This window comes from Balaenoptera acutorostrata, chromosome 8 (genome assembly GCF_949987535.1).
Source record: "Balaenoptera acutorostrata chromosome 8, mBalAcu1.1, whole genome shotgun sequence".
NCBI classification, from domain to species: Eukaryota; Metazoa; Chordata; class Mammalia; order Artiodactyla; family Balaenopteridae; genus Balaenoptera; species Balaenoptera acutorostrata.
In genome coordinates, this window is record NC_080071.1 from 73,751,680 (window position 1) to 73,770,145 (window position 18,466).

At 45.0% G+C, this 18,466-nt stretch overlaps 1 protein-coding gene across 2 annotated transcripts in view; it reads left to right on the plus strand.

Annotated features, from left to right (window-relative positions):
• The window catches only part of SMARCAL1 (SWI/SNF related, matrix associated, actin dependent regulator of chromatin, subfamily a like 1), a 56,232-nt gene that overhangs the window by 16,687 nt on the left and 21,079 nt on the right, over positions 1–18,466 (plus strand). For both annotated transcript variants that reach the window (XM_007187883.2, XM_057551573.1), the window contains exons 8-11: positions 1,085–1,235; positions 2,857–3,015; positions 4,739–4,804; positions 18,009–18,149. In XM_007187883.2, coding sequence (XP_007187945.2) covers positions 1,085–1,235; positions 2,857–3,015; positions 4,739–4,804; positions 18,009–18,149 — 517 coding nt within the window. The remainder of the gene's footprint in view (positions 1–1,084; positions 1,236–2,856; positions 3,016–4,738; positions 4,805–18,008; positions 18,150–18,466) is intronic.

The following is an 18,466-nucleotide window of genomic DNA, read 5'->3' on the forward strand; positions in this document are numbered from 1 at the left end:
GGTGTCCTGGGCTCACGCCACCCGCAGACCCGCTGCTCACTTTCCTACCTTTGTTGGGCACTGGCTTCTAAAGGGTGGAAATGCCGTTTCCAGGCAATTCAGAAAGGCCATGTGCACCCCGGAATTCTTGTGGGCCATAGCAGCTGCTGGTCAGAAGAGGGGACGTTCTCTATCTTTTCTGGGTGAGAAGGAAAGGAGAAGAGCTAGTCGACTGGCTTATTATCAGGTTCCTGAGCAAATGATCAGTTCTTCAGGAATTCCGATGAAAGGGGAGTGGTGTTTGGAGCAGGAGACCAGGTATCTGGCACTGGGGATCCTTTAAGCTTTTCACGGATTCATATGCCAGTCAAGCAAGTCACCATCACTGTTTGTGTCTTGGTTATTTTTCTCCTTTGGGGGAATAATTTTTATAAGGGAAGCACTTCCCCAGCACTTACGACGGCACCAAGCGCTGTTTTAAGTGCTTTGAACTTCATGAACCCCCGTAACACTCTCTGGGGTAGGCCTTGTCGTTATTCCACATTACAGTGGAGGCATGAGGAGGTCAGATAACTTGCATAAAGGCACACAGCCCCCAGGTGGTGGAATTGGGATTCCAACCCAGGCCAGTCGGGCTCCGAAGGAGTAGAATAATAATTCCATGCTTTATTCACAAACTGTAAGCAAGGGCTGCTGCCCTGGAGGGCTTGGGGACCCCGGAGGCTGCTAGGTAATGAGACACGTTGCTGAGGTCGGTGCTCCTCTTAGGCAGACACTCTTGCTCCATCCTTCTCTCTGGCCATCCTCCTTTTCTCCAGCGTTTTCTGTCTTTGCCAGCTTTATGCGTACAGGGTCCTGTCTGATCTTGAGAAAGCTGTTTTTCCACCCCACCGTCTCTTCTTTCTTCCCTTCCCAGCAGATCCCTCATGTGACAAGCGTGCCCCTCCCAGCCCCTCGTTAGGGACTGTTTCCCACGCTCTTCCTTTATATCCCCTGGGCCTCGCCCACACTGAGCGGCCGTGTGGCTTCACGTGGCGGCTCGATGTCGGGTTAGCCGACGCCCTGGGAAGCCGCCGTGCTCTGTCCTGACCGTGTCTGCTTTCAGTTTTGCCATAGCGAAAAGAGGCCGCCTGCTGCTTGCTGATGACATGGGCCTGGGGAAGACCATCCAAGCCATCTGCATAGCCGCCTATTACCGGAAGGAGTGGCCGCTCCTGGTGGTGGTACCGTCATCTGTGCGCTTCACCTGGGAGCAGGTCAGCTCTCCTGGTGCCGTGATTTTAACGAGGAAGGCTTTCCTCAGTGTCAGAGTCGTCAAACGGCAGTTTGGGGAGAGGACCTGGGGAGCTCGAAAGATGTGTCTCAGCTGAAGGAGGAAGGGAGCCTGCTGAGGCCAGGCTCCTGGTTGTCTGAGTTAGAATCAGGCTAGGCCTTTAGGGAGGAAGGGCAAGGCCTTACCAAGCTCAGACTTGCTTCCGTCTGTCAGTAGACGCTTCCCGAGCACCTCCGGTGCCCCTGCGAAGAACACCTTTCACCTCTACCCCACTTAAATTTCAAAATAGTCTTACTTCCTTTATTTCCCTTCATCCTTAAACAGCCGTGTGCAGCAGGCACAAGATATTAACCCCATTGACAGATGAGAAAACTGCCTCTCCAAGAGGTTAAGCACCGTGCTTGCTGCTAGTGAGGAACGGTTCCGGGGCCTTGAGGTCGCACCTCCTGACTTTGGGCTCAGGGCTCACACCGGTAGCAGGTGGTGTGGGCAGGAGGTTCACAGTCTACCGGGCACCTTTATGGCAGAAAAATCTGACATGACCATTGTATTATCACTCAGCTGTGAGCTTTGTCTCCCGTAAATCCAAGGATCAGAGCGGTCCCATGAAATGAATAAAACTCTACATAAGCAAACTTGGTGAGGACGGAAGACGTGGTTCATCGTCCGTAGCTTTTCCCAGCTTCATGCTGCTCGAGCTGGCTGTCGGCTTCCTCATGCCGAGGCTGTTACTAAGCCCCCGTGAGCTGCTCTTGGGGAAGAGGCAGCTCTGCCTGCAGCCAGGGGGCCTGACGCCCAGACATGCCCTTCCAACCCAGGAGAAAGCAAAACTTTAAAAAAGTGCATATCGAAACAGTACCTCACTCTTTTCTTGTCCTTGTGATCTGAATTGTGCCAGAGCCTCTAGGAGCTAACAATTCAACACACGTTAGATTCCCACAGCACCCTCGGAAATTCTAGGGAAGAGCAGAGGGTCAGATGCTTATCAGCAGGACAGAGCCTGGCCTAGCGCTCCCGGAGTCAGAATGGTGTCAGCCCAGGCTCACTGGGAGCACCCAGACCCCCGGCCAAGGACAGAGGCACCTGGTGGCCGTCCACTGGCTCAGGTACTGGCTTTGGCTAGAGATGGCAAGATTTCTGGGGAAAGCAGGTGCCTTTGTAGAAAGCACTGAACCTTTTCATCATCGTCAGTGCCTTTGGTGTACCAGGCTCTGCTAAAAATTCCTTTATAAAATTCCTCTTAAAAAGAGTTGCATTCTTTCCTTGCAGAAACTTGTCATCTAGCTAGAGGTCACAGAGGTGGAATCCACAGACACCCCAAAGCGACTGCTAACAAGTGCTTGCTTACCGAGGAGGGAAGTGTCCTGTTAGTGGAAAGCGAAGGGGAGTGGGTGGGTGAGAGGAACAGGGCAGCGACGGTTGTTCGTGGGGACAAGGTTATGCTGAATGCAGGAGGACCGGGAGGGGAAGAGACCGAGTTTGTCTTCAGGGGGCATTCACGTCGGTCCACGTGGAGAGAGGCGGTGGGTGGGTTAGCGGGGCCACAGCTGGCAGCTGCCAGGCTGGATCACCACTTGGGTTTTGTTCTCTCCTGTCACCCCCAGGCCTTCCGTCAGTGGCTGCCGTCTCTGAGCCCAGACCACATCAATGTCGTTGTGACTGGGAAGGACCGCCTGACAGCTGGCTTGGTCAACATTGTCAGTTTTGATCTTCTGAGCAAGTTAGAAAAGCAGCTGAAACCCCCTTTTAGAGTTGTCATCATTGTAAGTGACTTGGCAAAGTCTTTAAGTGCTTTATCTCTGGGGAAACTTTCTGCTCGAAAGCTCCAAGAATGTCCACGTCTGTAATCTCATGAGCCTCACTGGGTTTCTAGGAGGGTAGAAATCACTGGCTTTATTTTGTAGGGAAGTGATCTTTCATTTCTCTCAAATAGCGGTTCTCGACCCTGGCTACATATTAGGATCTTCTGGGGCAGGGGCGGGCGCTTTTTGAAAAATTGTGGTTTACTAGGTCTGTGCTGAGGGTTTCTAGCCCACCTCTCCCCACGGGGGGTCATGATGGAGGCGAGCACGTGAACCCCCGACGGCCCGGGGCTCCAGGAGCTACAGCCTGGACAGCATGGGCTGTGCCTCCGTCTGGTGCCCTCCTGTCGGCGTGACTCAGACGTGCAGTTCAAACAGTTAATAGATTTTCTTCCAGCCGATATAAGGATGCTCCCTTCCTACCAAAAAAAAAGCAATTTTTACCCTAGTTGTTTTTTTTTTAAAGCAGGCTTTAGAGTTTAGAGTCCTGCTCCCAGATGTGATGGTACATCTTTTAGCTGCCGCTTTCCTTCTTCTAACTCCTTTCAACCTCCAGAAGGAAAGTCTAGAGAGACTGGCTTCCAGCCTCCTCTGTCAGTACTCAGTGTGTCTACGTGGCTCACAAATACAGCCCTGAAAACGAGTGAGTCTCTCCCGTCCCCGGCCCCGTCCAGCCAGCTACCACCCCCAGTCCAGGTGACAGACATCCTGGGGCGAAGCCTGCGGTGGATGGTTTCCAGGGGAAGCTCATCCTCGCTTTTCCCTCTTGGCAGAACAGGGAAACCCAGTGCCTCCGGGTAACACGAAAGGTTTTTTATTCAAAAGCGTGACCTGAAAAAGCCAGTGGTGTTTTCCTCCTCTAAAAATAGGATTCTCTACCTGCAGCGGCCTCCCAGATCTTGCTGCTCGTCTTGTCTAGTGCACGTCTCATCTAGAAGGAGCGAAAGGAAGGGTTTTTAGAAAACTCTTTGAGGACCTCTGAGTCACTCGCGTCAACAAGACTGCAGTGGGGCCTCTGCCTCGGGTTTCCCGGCAGCGGGCTGACCGCGAGGGAGGCGCCTTCGTCCATTGGCTCAGCTAGCCAGAGGTCGAAGGCAGCTCTGGGCCCTGCACAGGGCTGTGTACCGCGGGCGTGGAGCGAGCGGTCAGCCCCTGGTCTCCGGGGAGCCGCAGTCCAGTGAGACAGACCGACACACACGCAGATCATTACAGTCCGTTCCGGGGCCTTCGGAGACGCGGGAGCCAGAGCCTGTGGGAGCTCAGGGAAGCGGGGGAGAAGGCGCGGGCTGGGCCGCAGAGCCTTGAGCCAGCTCGGGGCACACACGGGTCTTCAGCACACGGCGTTAGTGCTGTGCAGGGGGGCCGGTGCAGCCTGACAAGACAGCAGAGCACCTTTCAGGGGTTTGTCCCGTGCCGCGTGCGAGGTGGGCAGGGCAGGGGAGTCGCCAGACCCACTCTGCAAGTGGAAAACTGTCCCTGAGAGATGAAGCGACTTGCTCACAATGTCATAGAGAAGGTGCCCCAGAGCCTGGTCCTTGCCCAGGCCCCCAGCCGTCTCCTTGAAGGAGAAAGCACTAAGAGAGGCAGCCTCAGTGCGACGCCGTACCAGGGTCAAGCTTGACGTGGGCTCTCTCCGTCTACTCAGGATTTGGCCTTGTTCACTTACGTGACTGTTTCTTTTCAGGATGAATCTCACTTCCTCAAAAACATTAAGACTGCCCGCTGTCGTACAGCTGTGCCCCTCCTCAAGGTGAGTGCTGCTGAGGACAGACTTGGTGCCTGAGCCCACTCGGCACTGACATCTGCCGTATTTTGCTCGGGCTGGACTGCTGTCCAAGGGGAGCAGGGGCCGCAAGTCCAGGGCTGCAGGCCGTGGATGTGACTTAGCACTGACTCAGGGCATCTCTGCTTAGGACTTTGGTACCAGATTCGTTTTTCTTCCTAACATCCTGCTGAGGAACTAGTGCAGTCATCTGTCTCTCAAACACGAAGACCTGTTGAAGGACACAGGCCAGGTTGGAACTCACTCTGGACTGTCCTCGGGCTCCTCCTGGACAAGGCAGAGGGACAGCCTCCAGCAGCGGGTCCTCTAAACAGCCCAGGAGGGACTGCCTGTCTTCTACGTGGCTTGCGGGGCAAAGCTCTCACGGTGCAGACTCAGAACCAGGCCGTGGGCATCAGCAAGAGGCGCCACAAAGCTGAGACCTGCTTTATAAATAAGATGATACCCTTTTCTGGGGCCGCCCTAGGGCTGTTTTGTTAGCAGGAAGGTCAGCCATCCGCATCCTTTTCTGAGGTGGTCTAACCTATGCTGAGCCTTTGGCAACTTGAGTCCTGGTTTCAGAGCAGAAGGGGTGTGGGTGTGTGTGTCTGTGTGTGTGTGTACAGTGCAGCTTTGAATCTTTATCCAAAGGCATTCTATTCTGACCTGCAGTATAAGCTCCATGCTTTGTGTGGTACACACTTCGGTGTCTATATTTTGTGTCCCAGCCCCTCCATCCCCAACAGAGGGAAGGCCCCCAAATTTCCTTCCATTATTTAGGGTGAGCTTTTTCCTACTTCAGGGAAAAAAGTTGTACAATTAGAAAAGTAGTCTTTTCTCTCATAACAAGGTAGAAATATCTCACAGGTGACTTTGGGGGAATCTCCTTTGGTTTGTATGAACTGAGCAAACAAAAGTGCATGTTTATCTTGGGCTCTAGTAAAGTGGCCTTTGGGTTGCACCCGATTTTAAAACTGCAGCTTTTATTGCTTAAAAGAAGCTTTAAGTTGTACCTAAGCTAGGGAAAACAAATATGCTGAATGTTGGTGAAACTTAGTAGCATTTGAAAATTAATTTTTTCCAACTCCCCACAAAACACACTCGAGTGTCTGCTCATTTCAAGTTTGTTTTGTGTTCGGAGTAACAGGTAATATGATAACATCTTCCAAAGCAGGATTATGCTATTCTCTCCAAACCTAAAGGTCCTTTACTTAAAAACCTTGATTCTCTGCCCAAATTACCTATAAATGTTTATAGGTCGAGAGCCATTTATGGACACACTTAAATGTTTTTCCCAAAGTGGTGACCCTTCTTTTGGGGAATTTTAATATGTTTTCTTTTGAAAAATGTTAATAGACCCTGGTACTGTGGTTCCAATATTACAGCCATAACTAAAATTAAATCTGTACCCCTGATTGTTTAGACAAAAGAAACTGCACAGTAGGTAGATGATATCATTAAAGATATAATAGGAAAGCTTCTTAGCAACTGTCTTGTTAATGCACTCATTGCCTGGTCAGGCAAGCTGGACTTAAATATTGGTTTCTGAAATATGTGTTTCTGAGCCAGACCTTTTAAAGCAGTGTCTACATTTTTCAGATCTTGGGTATATTTCAGAGTGGCACATTTAAAACAAAATTTTAACTGCTAACTAGTATGTATTACTCTGCATTGGCCGTAGAACTCAGATGAATTAATGTTTCAAAACAGGACCCGTGAATATAGCCTGTTCATGGGTGTCTCGAAGCCACTGTCATCCATGACATTGACTTCACGTGTGCTGGACCGTTGGCACAGTTGAGTGGAGGAGGAGGAGGCATCCTGTGTTATTCTGTTAATCAAACCTCCCACCTCTCTGCTGTATTTCCATTGAGATCAGAGTTCCTCTACCTTGGCACTATTGACATTTTGGGCTGGATAATTCGTTGTTATCCACAGGGCTGTCCTGGGCATCGTAGGACATTTAGCTGCATCCCTGGCCTCTACTCACTAAATGCCACTGGCTCTTTCAGTTGTGACAACCAAAATTGTCTTGGCAGGTCTTGCCAAGCGTCCTGGGGGAGGAAGGGGGAATTACCCCTCGCCATTTCTGTTGAGAACCACTGATCAGATACTCTAAGGAAATGAGTGAATCTAGGTATTTTGGGAATAAGAGGAGAGTTGGGAAGAAGGAAAATAATGCCTTTGAAGAGCCAAAGAAGGGCCGAGTTTAATACCACTTGACTGTTCCTCTAACTTGTGCGTCTCTTAGAACTATATTCTGATAATTAATATGTCAAAATATTTTCAGCAGATGTTCATGGTGAGGTAATTAGGTTATATCCTACTGTCTGTGAGATAGGCCAGATCATGTGGGTTTCCTGAATGGAAACAGCAGCTGCATGCAGAGGACGTTTTGCTTAGGTCGTAAGAAACTGGTGGTGTTGCCCCCTGGGAAATGTGACATCTTTCTTCCCCGACAGCACTGTTTTCCTGGGCTGTCAAGCGAGGTGGTTCTATTTTCATCTACAGTTGACCCTTGAGCAACGTGGGTTTAGCGTGCCTTTAACTTATATTTAGCTGGCCCTCCATATCTGAGGTTCCTCCACATACTGACATGCATCCAGCCTCGGGCAGTATAGTACCGTAGTACTTACTATTGAAAACATCTGCCTGAGTGGACCTGTACAGTTCAAACCCGTGTTGTTCAAGGGTCAACTGTGTGAAAGTAGGCAAGACAGAAAGCTATAAAGAACAAAACTGAAATCCCCTTTAATCCCTCCAACACAGAAAACCACTGTTAACAGTTTGGTTATTTTTCTAACGTGTCAGCTGTAGGGCAAGATCATTTTTAATGGCTTGGGAGCGTTCTGTGGTATGGACGCGTCCCATGATTTAACCCTTAGTGTTGGACACTGTTTAGCTATTATAAATAATTCTGCAAGTGAACCTCATCCGTATGTTCATAGCTTGTATACTTTGTCCTCTTAGGACGAATTCTTCCACTCAGAATTTCTGGGTTGTAGTTTTACCTTTTGATAGTTGCCTCTGAAATCCAGTCTGGCCATGCATCACCACCTTCACTCCTGCTCAGGCCAAATCCCATGGTCTTTTTCTCCATGTGACTCCAGCCCTGAAGGGTATCTGACTTTTCCATTGTGAGCAGTGAGGTGTGTTTGAGTTTCCTTTAGTGGTTTTTTTAAATTTATAGTGCTTTTTATTGTTAAACCAGTTAGATTATTTCTTTAGAAGAAGAAAGGCCCTCAGAATCCCACCATCCTCCCCTAATAAACAGCTGTTTCTCTTTTTGTGGGAGTAGAGTCCTTTTATGTCTGTCGATTGGCTAGATCAGATGAGAATAGTGGTCTAAGGTATCTGAGCTTTTTCTTTTCCTTTTTCATTGAAGTAGTTTAACTAGATGATATATTCAGAGAGTACAGAAGGGTGTACAGTGAAAAATAACTCTTTCTCCCCCCTCTGGATCCCCCAGTCCCTTGATCTCTCTCCTCGAAGACAGCCACAGTTACTGGATTCTGGGGTTTAGTTGTAAAAATTAGTCTATGCCCATGTCAGTACATTCAACGTGTGTTTCCTTTCTCCCTCCCTAGAGTGTTCTACAACCAGTTTTGCACCTTCCTTTTTTCCCTTAATGGTGTATCTTGGTGATCATGCCACCTCATTCCCGATAACTGGACCTCATTCTTACAAATAGTATTCTACTGTATAAATCTGTCAGAATGTGTATCATCTGATCCCTTTTGTTGGATTTGTAACCGGGTTTTGGATGTTTTATACAGTACTGCAATGGCAGTACTTGTCATATACAAGCAGGGAGTCGAAAACCCAGTTCCTCTGCACCTAGAAGAGAAAACCCAGTCCTGCGTTTGGAGAGATGGCTCTTTGCCTCTTCAGGCCAGAGCGGGAGTGGTGTCCGCTGGAGGGTCTGCTCTCACCCCCAGTGTGATCAGGCAGGCTGCAGGAAGAGTCCCCTGCTCGTGTGAATCAACTAACTTCTCTCTGACGCTAAATAGACATCATTTTTTTGCATTGTTCCATCGTGGGTTTCTTGGATGCTAGAAGAGTTACCTGTAAGGCGTTCAATTTAAGGTTGATTTATGTAGTTTTATGCATTTATATTTTCCTAAACTGGAAGTTCTCAAGGGTAGAGGGTGGCGTATAAACCATGTGAAACCGGGCACGATTAAAGGCCTTACGGATGACAGTGATGATAGTAAATGTGTCGGGGCTGAGCAGGCTGAGTCATTCCGTAATAGGTGAGACGCCGTATTGGTTTCTTTTCAGAGCTGGCCTTTTTCTCTTTCCATAATGCTGCCTCTGCTTTTTTTTTTTTTTTTTTTTTTTTTTTTTCTGGACGTACAGGAGTTTATAGTAACTATAGAATTATCTTCTACAACAATGCTTTTCTTTCTTTTTTTTTTTTTTTTTTTTTTTTCCACACACACACACTGTATTTTATTTTTACAAGAGATAAATAGACTGACACCAAGCATTGTACATGGATGACCACAACAAAAGCAACAATGATTGCAATTACCAAACATGAAACACACTTATACTATGTCATAATATTGACATTCAGTCCAGTAATCCTCCACTGTAACAGCTCCTTTACTTTGCAGTGAAAATTGATTTGTATATTCTTTTCCTCTGAGTCCTTGTGGGATTTTTTTTTTTAATTCAGACAGAAAGTCACAAAAATTATACTCATCCTCATCAGTTCACTCAGTCCCATGTAATTAATTTCTTTTTTTTTCATCTTGATCTTTTGTTAGCACTTTTATGAGTTCATCAGTTTTTCATTAGAGTTCTGAAAATGCTTATTCATTCAGTTCAGCAGTACAGTCAGTTACCAGAAACCTGTACTTGTCAGAGTCTTTTCCATGAATTTCTTGAAGATGAAACCCTTTTATAGGAACATATTTGCAAAATCATCAGAGTACACCCAGAACTGTCTGTAAATGACAAAAGACTTAAAAATGACCATGGTTAAAGATTTGATGAAAGTTCATAATAATGCAGTTGACAAGAAAATTAGTTATTTCTGAGATATACATTTTAAAGTAATAACTAGGATTATTACTTATAACATTATACCAGAACATATAAGATTTTTAGACGTTTCCTGTAATGTCTGAAACATTTATATTAACATATTTCCATACATATTTCCATACAAATACAAATATAAGATTTTTAGAAATTTCATGTAATGTCTGAAACATTTATATTAACATATTTCCATGCATATTTCCATACCAATACAAATATAAGATTTTTAGAAATTTCATGTAATGTCTGAAACATTTATATTAACATATTTCCATACAAATAACCCAATGAAAGTTTAGTATTAGTTGTTTTGTTTGTTTTTTTATACTGCAGGTTCTTATTAGGCATCAGTTTTATACACATCAGTGTATACATGTCAATCCCAATCGCCCAATTCAGCACACCACCATCCCCACCTCACCGCAGTTTTCCCCCCTTGGTGTCCATATGTCCATTCTCTACATCTGTGTCTCAACTTCTGCCCTGCAATCTGGCTCATCTGTACCATTTTTCTAGGTTCCACATACATGCATTAATATACGATATTTGTTTTTCTCTTTCTGACTTACTTCACTCTGTATGACAGTCTCTAGATCCATCCACTTCTCAACAAATGGCTCAATTTCGTTCCTTTTTATGGCTGAGTAATATTCCATTGTATATATGTACCACAACTTCTTTATCCATTCGTCTGTTGATGGGCATTTAGGTTGCTTCCATGACCTGGCTATTGTAAATAGTGCTGCAATGAACATTCGGGTGCACGTGTCTTTTTGAATTACGGTTTTCTCTGGGTATATGCCCAGTAGTGGGATTGCTGGGTCATATGGTAATTCTATTTTTAGTTTTTTAAGGAACCTCCATATTGTTCTCCATAGTGGCTGTATCAATTTACATTCCCACCAACAGTGCAAGAGGGTTCCCTTTTCTCCACACCCTCTCCAGCATTTGTTGTTTGTAGATTTTCTGATGATGCCCATTCTAACAGGAGTGAGGTGATACCTCATTGTAGTTTTGATTTGCATTTCTCTAATAATTAGTGATGTTGAGCATCTTTTCATGTGCTTCGTGGCCGTCTGTATGTCTTCTTTGGAGAAATGTCTATTTAGGTCTTCTGCCCATTTTTGGATTGGGGTGTTTGTTTCTTTGATATTGAGCTGAATGAGCTGTTTATATATTTTGGAGATTAATCCTTTGTCCGTTGATTCATTTGCAAATATTTTCTCCCATTCTGAGGGTTGTCTTTTCGTCTTGTTTATGGTTTCCTTTGCTGTGCAAAAGCTTTGAAGTTTCATTAGGTCCCACTTGTTTATTTCTGTTTTTATTTCCATTACTCTAGGAGGTGGATCGAAAAAGATCTTGCTGTGATTTATGTCAAAGAGTGTTCTTCCTATGTTTTCCTCTAAGAGTTTTATAGTGTCCAGTCTTACATTTAGGTCTCTAATCCATTTTGAGTTTATTTTTGTGTATGGTGTTAGGGAGTATTCTAATTTCATTCTTTTACATGTGGCTGTCCAGTTTTCCCAGCACCACTTATTGAAGAGACTGTCTTTTCTCCATTGTATATCTTTGCCTCCTTTGTCATAGATTAGTTGACCATAGGTGCGTGGGTTAATCTCTGGGCTTTCTATCTTGTTCCATTGATCTATGTTTCTGTTTTTGTGCCAGTACCATATTGTCTTGATTACTGTAGCTTTGTAGTATAGTCTGAAGTCAGGGAGTCTGATTCCTCCAGCTCCATTTTTTTGCCTCAAGACTGCTTTGGCTATTCGGGGTCTTTTGTGTCTCCATACAAATTTTAAGATGATTTGTTCTAGCTCCGTAAAAAATGCCATTGGTAATTTGATAGGGATTGCATTGAATCTGTAGATTGCTTTGGGTAGTATACTCATTTTCACAATGTTGATTCTTCCAATCCAAGAACATGGTATATCTGTCCATCTGTTGGTATCATCTTTAATTTCTTTCATCAGTGTCTTATAGTTTTCTGCATACAGGTCTTTTGTCTCCCTAGGTAGGTTTATTCCTAGGTATTTTATTCTTTTTGTTGCAATGGTAAATGGGAGTGTTTCCATAATTTCTCTTTCAGATTTTTCATCATTAGTGTATAGGAATGCAAGAGATTTCTGTGCATTAATTTTGTAACCTGCAACTTTACCATATTCATTAATTAGCTCTAGCAGTTTTCTGGTGGCAGTTTTAGGATTCTCTATGTATAGTATCATGTCATCCGCAAACAGTGACAGTTTTACTTCTTCTTTTCCAATTTGTATTCCTTTTATTTCTTTTTCTTCTCTGATTGCCGTGGCTAGGACTTCCAGAACTATGTTGAATAATAGTGGTGAGAGTGGACATCCTTGTCTCGTTCCTGATCTTAGAGGAAATGCTTTCAGTTTTTCACCATTGAGAATGATGTTTGCTGTGGGTTTGTCATATATGGCCTTTATTATGTTGAGGTAGGTTCCCTCTATGCCCACTTTCTGGAGAGTTTTTATCAGAAATGGGTGTTGAATTTTGTCAAAAGCTTTTTCTGCATCTATTGAGATGATCATATGGTTTTTATTCTTCAATTTGTTAATATGGTGTATCACATTGATTGATTTGCGTATATTGAAGAATCCTTGCATCCCTGGGATAAATCCCACTTGATCGTGGTGTATGATCCTTTTAATGTGTTGTTGGATTCTGTTTGCTAGTATTTTGTTGAGGATTTTTGCATCTATATTCATCAGTGATATTGGTCTGTAATTTTCTTTTTTTGTAGTGTCTTTGTCTGGTTTTGGTATCAGGGTGATGGTGGCCTCATAGAATGAGTTTGGGAGAGTTCCTTCCTCTGCAATTTTTTGGAAGAGTTTGAGAAGGATGGGTGTTAGCTCTTCTCTAAATGTTTGATAGAATTCACCTGTGAAGCCATCTGGTCCTGGACTTTTGTTTGTTGGAAGATTTTTAATCACAGTTTCAATTTCATTACTTGTGATTGGTCTGTTGATATTTTCTGTTTCTTCCTGATTCAGTCTTGGAAGGTTATACCTTTCTAAGAATTTGTCCATTTCTTCCAGGTTGTCCATTTTATTGGCATAAAGTTGCTTGTAGTAGTCTCTTAGGATGTTTTGTATTTCTGCGGTGTCTGTTGTAACTTCTCCTTTTTCATTTCTGATTTTATTGATTTGAGTCCTGTCCCTCTTTTTCTTGATGAGTCTGGCTAATGGCTTATCAATTTTGTTTATCTTCTCAAAGAACCAACTTTTAGTTTTATTGATCTTTGCTATTGTTTTCTTTGTTTCTATTTCATTTATTTCTGCTCTGATCTTTATGATTTCTTTCCTTCTGCTAACTTTGGGTTTTGTTTGTTCTTCTTTCTCCAGTTTCTTTAGGTGTAAGGTTAGATTGTTTACTTGAGATTTTTCTTGTTTCTTTAGGTAGGCTTGTATAGCTATAAACTTCCCTCTTAGAACCGCTTTTGCTGCATCCCATAGGTTTTGGGTCGTCGTGTTTTCATTGTCATTTGTCTCTAGGTATTTTTTTATTTCCTGTTTGATTTCTTCAGTGATCTCTTGGTTATTTAGTAACGTATTGTTTAGCCTCCATGTGTTTGTCTTTTTTACGTTTTTTTCCCTGTAATTCATTTCTAATCTCATAGCGTTGTGGTCAGAAAAGATGCTTGATATGATTTCAATTTTCTTAAATTTACTGAGGCTTGATTTGTGACCCAAGATGTGATCTATCCTGGAGAATGTTCCGTGTGCACTTGAGAAGAACGTGTAATCTGCCGTTTTTGGATGGAATGTCCTATATATATCAATTAAATCTATCTGGTCTATTGTGTCATTTAAAGCTTCTGTTTCCTTATTTATTTTCATTTTGGATGATCTGTCCATTGGTGTAAGTGAGGTGTTAAAGTCCCCCACTATTATTGTGTTACTGTCGATTTCCTCTTTTATAGCTGTTAGCAGTTGCCTTATGTATTGAGGTGCTCCTATGTTGGGTGCATATATATTTATAATTGTTATATCTTCTTCTTGGATTGATCCCTTGATCATTATGTAGTGTCCTTCCTTGTCTCTTGTAACATTCTTTATTTTAAAGTCTATTTTATCTGATATGAGTATAGCTACTCCAGCTTTCTTTTGATTTCCATTTGCATGGAATATCTTTTTCCATCCCCTCACTTTCAGTCTGTATGTGTCCCTAGGTCTGAAGTGGGTCTCTTGTAGACAGCATATATATGGGTCTTGTTTTTGTATCCATTCAGCCAGTCTATGTCTTTTGGTTGGGGCATTTAATCCATTCACGTTTAAGGTAATTATCGATATGTATGTTCCTATGACCATTTTCTTAATTGTTTTGGGTTTGTTTTTGTAGGTCCTTTTCTTCTCTTGTGTTTCCCACTTAGAGAAGTTCCTTTAGCATTTGTTGTAGAGCTGGTTTGGTGGTGCTGAATTCTCGTAGCTTTTGCTTGTCTGTAAAGCTTTTGATTTCTCCATCAAATCTAAATGAGATCCTTGCTGGGTAGAGTAATCTTGGTTGTAGGTTCTTCCCTTTCATCACTTTAAGTATATCATGCCACTCCCTTCTGGCTTGCAGAGTTTCTGCTGAGAAATCAGCTGTTAACCTTATGGGGGTTCCCTTGTATGTTATTTGTCGTTTTTCCCTTGCTGCTTTCAGTAATTTTTCTTTGTCTTTAATTTTTGCCACTTTGATTACTATGTGTCTCGGCGTGTTTCTCCTTGGGTTTATTCTGTATGGGACTCTCTGCGCTTCCTGGACTTGGGTGGCTATTTCCTTTCCCATGTTAGGGAAGTTTTCGACTATAATCTCTTCAAATATTTTCTCTGGTCCTTTCTCTCTCTCTTCTCCTTCTGGGACCCCTATAATGCGAATGTTGTTGCGTTTAATGTTGTCCCCGAGGTCTCTTAGGCTGTCTTCATTTCTTTTCATTCTTTTTTCTTTAGTCTGTTCTGCAGCAGTGAATTCCACCATTCTGTCTTCCAGGTCACTTATCCGTTCTTCTGCCTCAGTTATTCTGCTATTGATTCCTTCTAGTGTAGTTTTCATTTCAGTTATTGTATTGGTCATCTCTGTTTGTTTGTTCTTTAATTCTTCTAGGTCTTTGTTAATCATTTCTTGCATCTTCTCAATCTTTGCCTCCATTCTTATTCCGAGGTCCTGGATCATCTTCACTATCATTATTCTGAATTCTTTTTCTGGAAGGTTGCCTATCTCCACTTCATTGAGTTGTTTTTCTGGGGTTTTTTCTTGTTCCTTCATCTGGTACATAGCCCTCTGCCTTTTCATCTTCTCTGTCTTTCTGTAACTGTGGTTTTTGGTCCACAGGCTGCAGGATTGTAGTTTTTCTTGCTTCTGTTGTCTGCCCTCTGGTGGTTGAGGCTAAGAGGCTTGATGGGAGGCTTTGGTGGTGGGTAGAGCTGACTGTTGCTGTGGCGGTCAGAGCTCAGTAAAACCTTAATCCACTTGACTGTTGATGGGTGGGGCTGGGTTCCTTCCCTGTTGCTGTGGCGATCAGAGCTCAGTAAAACCTTAATCCACTTGACTGTTGATGGGTGGGGCTGGGTTCCCTCCCTGTTGGTTGTTTTGCCTGAGGCAACCCAACACTGGAGCCTACCCGTGCTCTTTGGTGGGATTAATGGCAGACTCTGGGAGGGCTCACGCCAAGGAGAACTTCCCAGGACCTCTGCTGCCAGTGTCCTTATCCCCACGGTGAAACAGAGCCACCACTTGCCTCTGCAGGAGACCCCCCAACACCAGCAGGTACGTCTGGTTCAGTCTCCCCCAGGGTCACTGCTCCTTCCCCTGGGTCCCGATGCACACATTACTTTGTGTGTGCCCTCCAAGAGTGGAGTCTCTGTTTCCCCCAGTCCTGTCGAAGTCCTGCAATCAATTCCCACTAGGCTTCAAAGTCTGATTCTCTAGGAATTCCTCCTCCCGTTGCCGGACCCCCAGGTTGGGAAGCCTGAGGTGGGGCTCAGAACCTTCACTCCAGTGGGTGGACTTCTGTGGTATAAGTGTTTGCCAGTCTGTGAGTCACCCACCCAGCAGTTATGGGATTTGATTTTACTCTGATTGTGCCCCTCCTACCGTCTCACTGTGGCTTCTCCTCTGTCCTTGGACGTGGGGTATCCTCCTTGGTGAAGTCCAGGGTCTTCCTGTCAATGATTGTCCAGCAGCCAGTTGTGATTCTGGTGCTCTCGCAAGAGGGAGTGAGAGCACGTCCTTCTACTCCGCCATCTTGGTTAATCTCTCCGCATGTATCGCCTCTGCTTTTTTTAACACCCACAAGCATCCATTTTCAACGGTCCCATCATCCCCCCTAGTCTGGACAGTATATGGGAGGTCTGACTCCATGTTAACTCTGTCCTATAAATATCGGGCAGAGAACCCTGGGGTTACTTTCCAGCTCCTGATCTGTGAGCTGCTGCCCGGGCTCCATCCCCAGGCTACAGCAGTGATGACGTGGGGAACAGGTTTGGAGGATGAGCTGATTCTCTCTTACTGATAAGACTTTTCATTTTCCCCGTTTCATTGAAATGGTCTTGAGCCAAGGCAAGTGGTGCTACAGGCGTCATTCAAGAAGCTCATTGTTATTTTAATGAGTCTGCATTAAATGGTGTAGGAAATTACAAGGCCCAGGTAATTGAACTGTGGGAAATTATAGCTGGAGAAATTCATAGCTCTCCTGTCATAATGGAATTAGGTATTGGCAGTTGCTGAGAGGGCAAACGTGCATCTCAAGAATGGCATATATTGTATATTTATAAAGAATCCTTTTTCTTCCCTCTGCTGCACCTTTGTTTATTTATTTTGATGAGGCAGTGTATCTATCTGAAAACCTAATTTCCTCCCCTAGGTGACTAACTGCATGCGATTGCCTTATGCTGCCATCATTAACTCAAGGTTACAGTGGTTAACAAGCTGTTTCTAGACAACTGAGCCCCCCAGTAGGGTCCCTTCCCAGAGCTGAAATGGATTTTACCTCCAGTGATCTTTGGCCATTCCATGTTCCAGTACAGTAGGGAAGTGTCTCCTTTTTTATCTCACCCTCTTTCTCATCTGAGTAAGAGGTAGGATTTTGGGTCTGGTCTTCTTGGGTCAGGTTGGTGTCAGGATAAGGAGGAACCCGAAGTCTGTCATTGGAATTGACCAACTGTTCATGCCCGTCCTGCCCTCAGCTGAGCAGGCTGCTGCAGGCCTGGGCTGAGTGTAGGGTAGATGGATCCGGGTCCCACCTTTTAAGTCCTTATTAACTGCCAAATGAGCTTGAATCAGGGATCTCTAGGCTCGAAGCATTGTGCCCCTGAGTTAGTGACAGCCTTTTTTTTCTTTTTTTTTTTTTCCCCTCTAAAGAAAACAAATAGAGGCTTATACACAGGCCATTGCTGATGCTTTCTCCTGGGATTGAGAAAGGGCTGGTCCTAGGTGTCATTATCTAATCATAGGTTCAGCTTGGGTGTCAGAAATCCATCCTGGAAAAAGTTCGGACCTGCTGCTGTCTCCCCTACTTCCCCTTCCTCTAACCATGCTGGATTCTTTGAGTTTACTCCACATTCCGTAGGACACCAGTTAGCTTCCTTGTGAATATTTTTAGGCATACAGTGAATATTTATTGATTGCTTACTTTGTGCCAGCCACTGTTTTACGAAAACAAAGGTGGACACAGCCCAGTCCTTGATCTCAAGAAGCTTGCAGTCTAGTGAGGGAGACAGACAAGATAGAATTCAGTGTAAGGGACTAAGTGCTAATGTAGATGCGGGCAGAGGGTGTGGCCGAGGCAGCTTAGGAGATGACGCCCAGCCTCTTACACGGGTCACACCGTGAGGTTCTTGGAGCACACATGCTCTTTTTCTCTGGTCATGGTACCTTCCTTCGCTTAGAGTTCCCAGGTTGTGGTCACCCAGAGCTCTGGAGTGAGGCCAGCCATAGTGTCTTTGGAATCTAGATCTACCTTGGATCTAAGATGCATGAACTTGAGAAGTACCTGCGGTCAGAGTGCGAGGAAGTGAAGGTGTTCATGCAAGATTCCAGGGGTGTACTGTTCCGGGGGCCTCGGCTCCAACTCCTGGGGGTGCTGGGGACATCCCTTCCATGTCCTCTGTGCATCTCAGCATCTTGGGCTTTTGTGTTCTAGGTTGCCAAGAGGGTGATCTTACTGTCGGGCACCCCAGCCATGTCCCGGCCGGCAGAGCTCTACACGCAGATCCTCGCCGTCAGGCCGACTTTCTTCCCTCAGTTCCACACCTTTGGACTTCGCTACTGTGGCGCCAAGCGGGTATTTGTTCTTTATTCCCCCTCTTCCCCGCCCACCCCCACCCTGATTTTCACACTTCCCTTTCCATTCCTTCTTTTCGTCTGTGGTGTGATCAGAAGAGCACTGGCCATAGAGCTGGATTCAGATTTTAGCTCTGCTTTGCCCCTAACTCTGACCTTGGAGTGTCCTCTAGGGTAAGATACGAGCAGCCCCTCCGAGTTCTAACGCTTGTGGTGATTCCAGGTTAGTGTTTTCCAGTAGAGCGACCAGTGGCCAATGCGTAGGTGCCTGGAGCTCTGAAAGCCAACAGCTCTTGCCTCAGAGAAGGGCACTGAGGA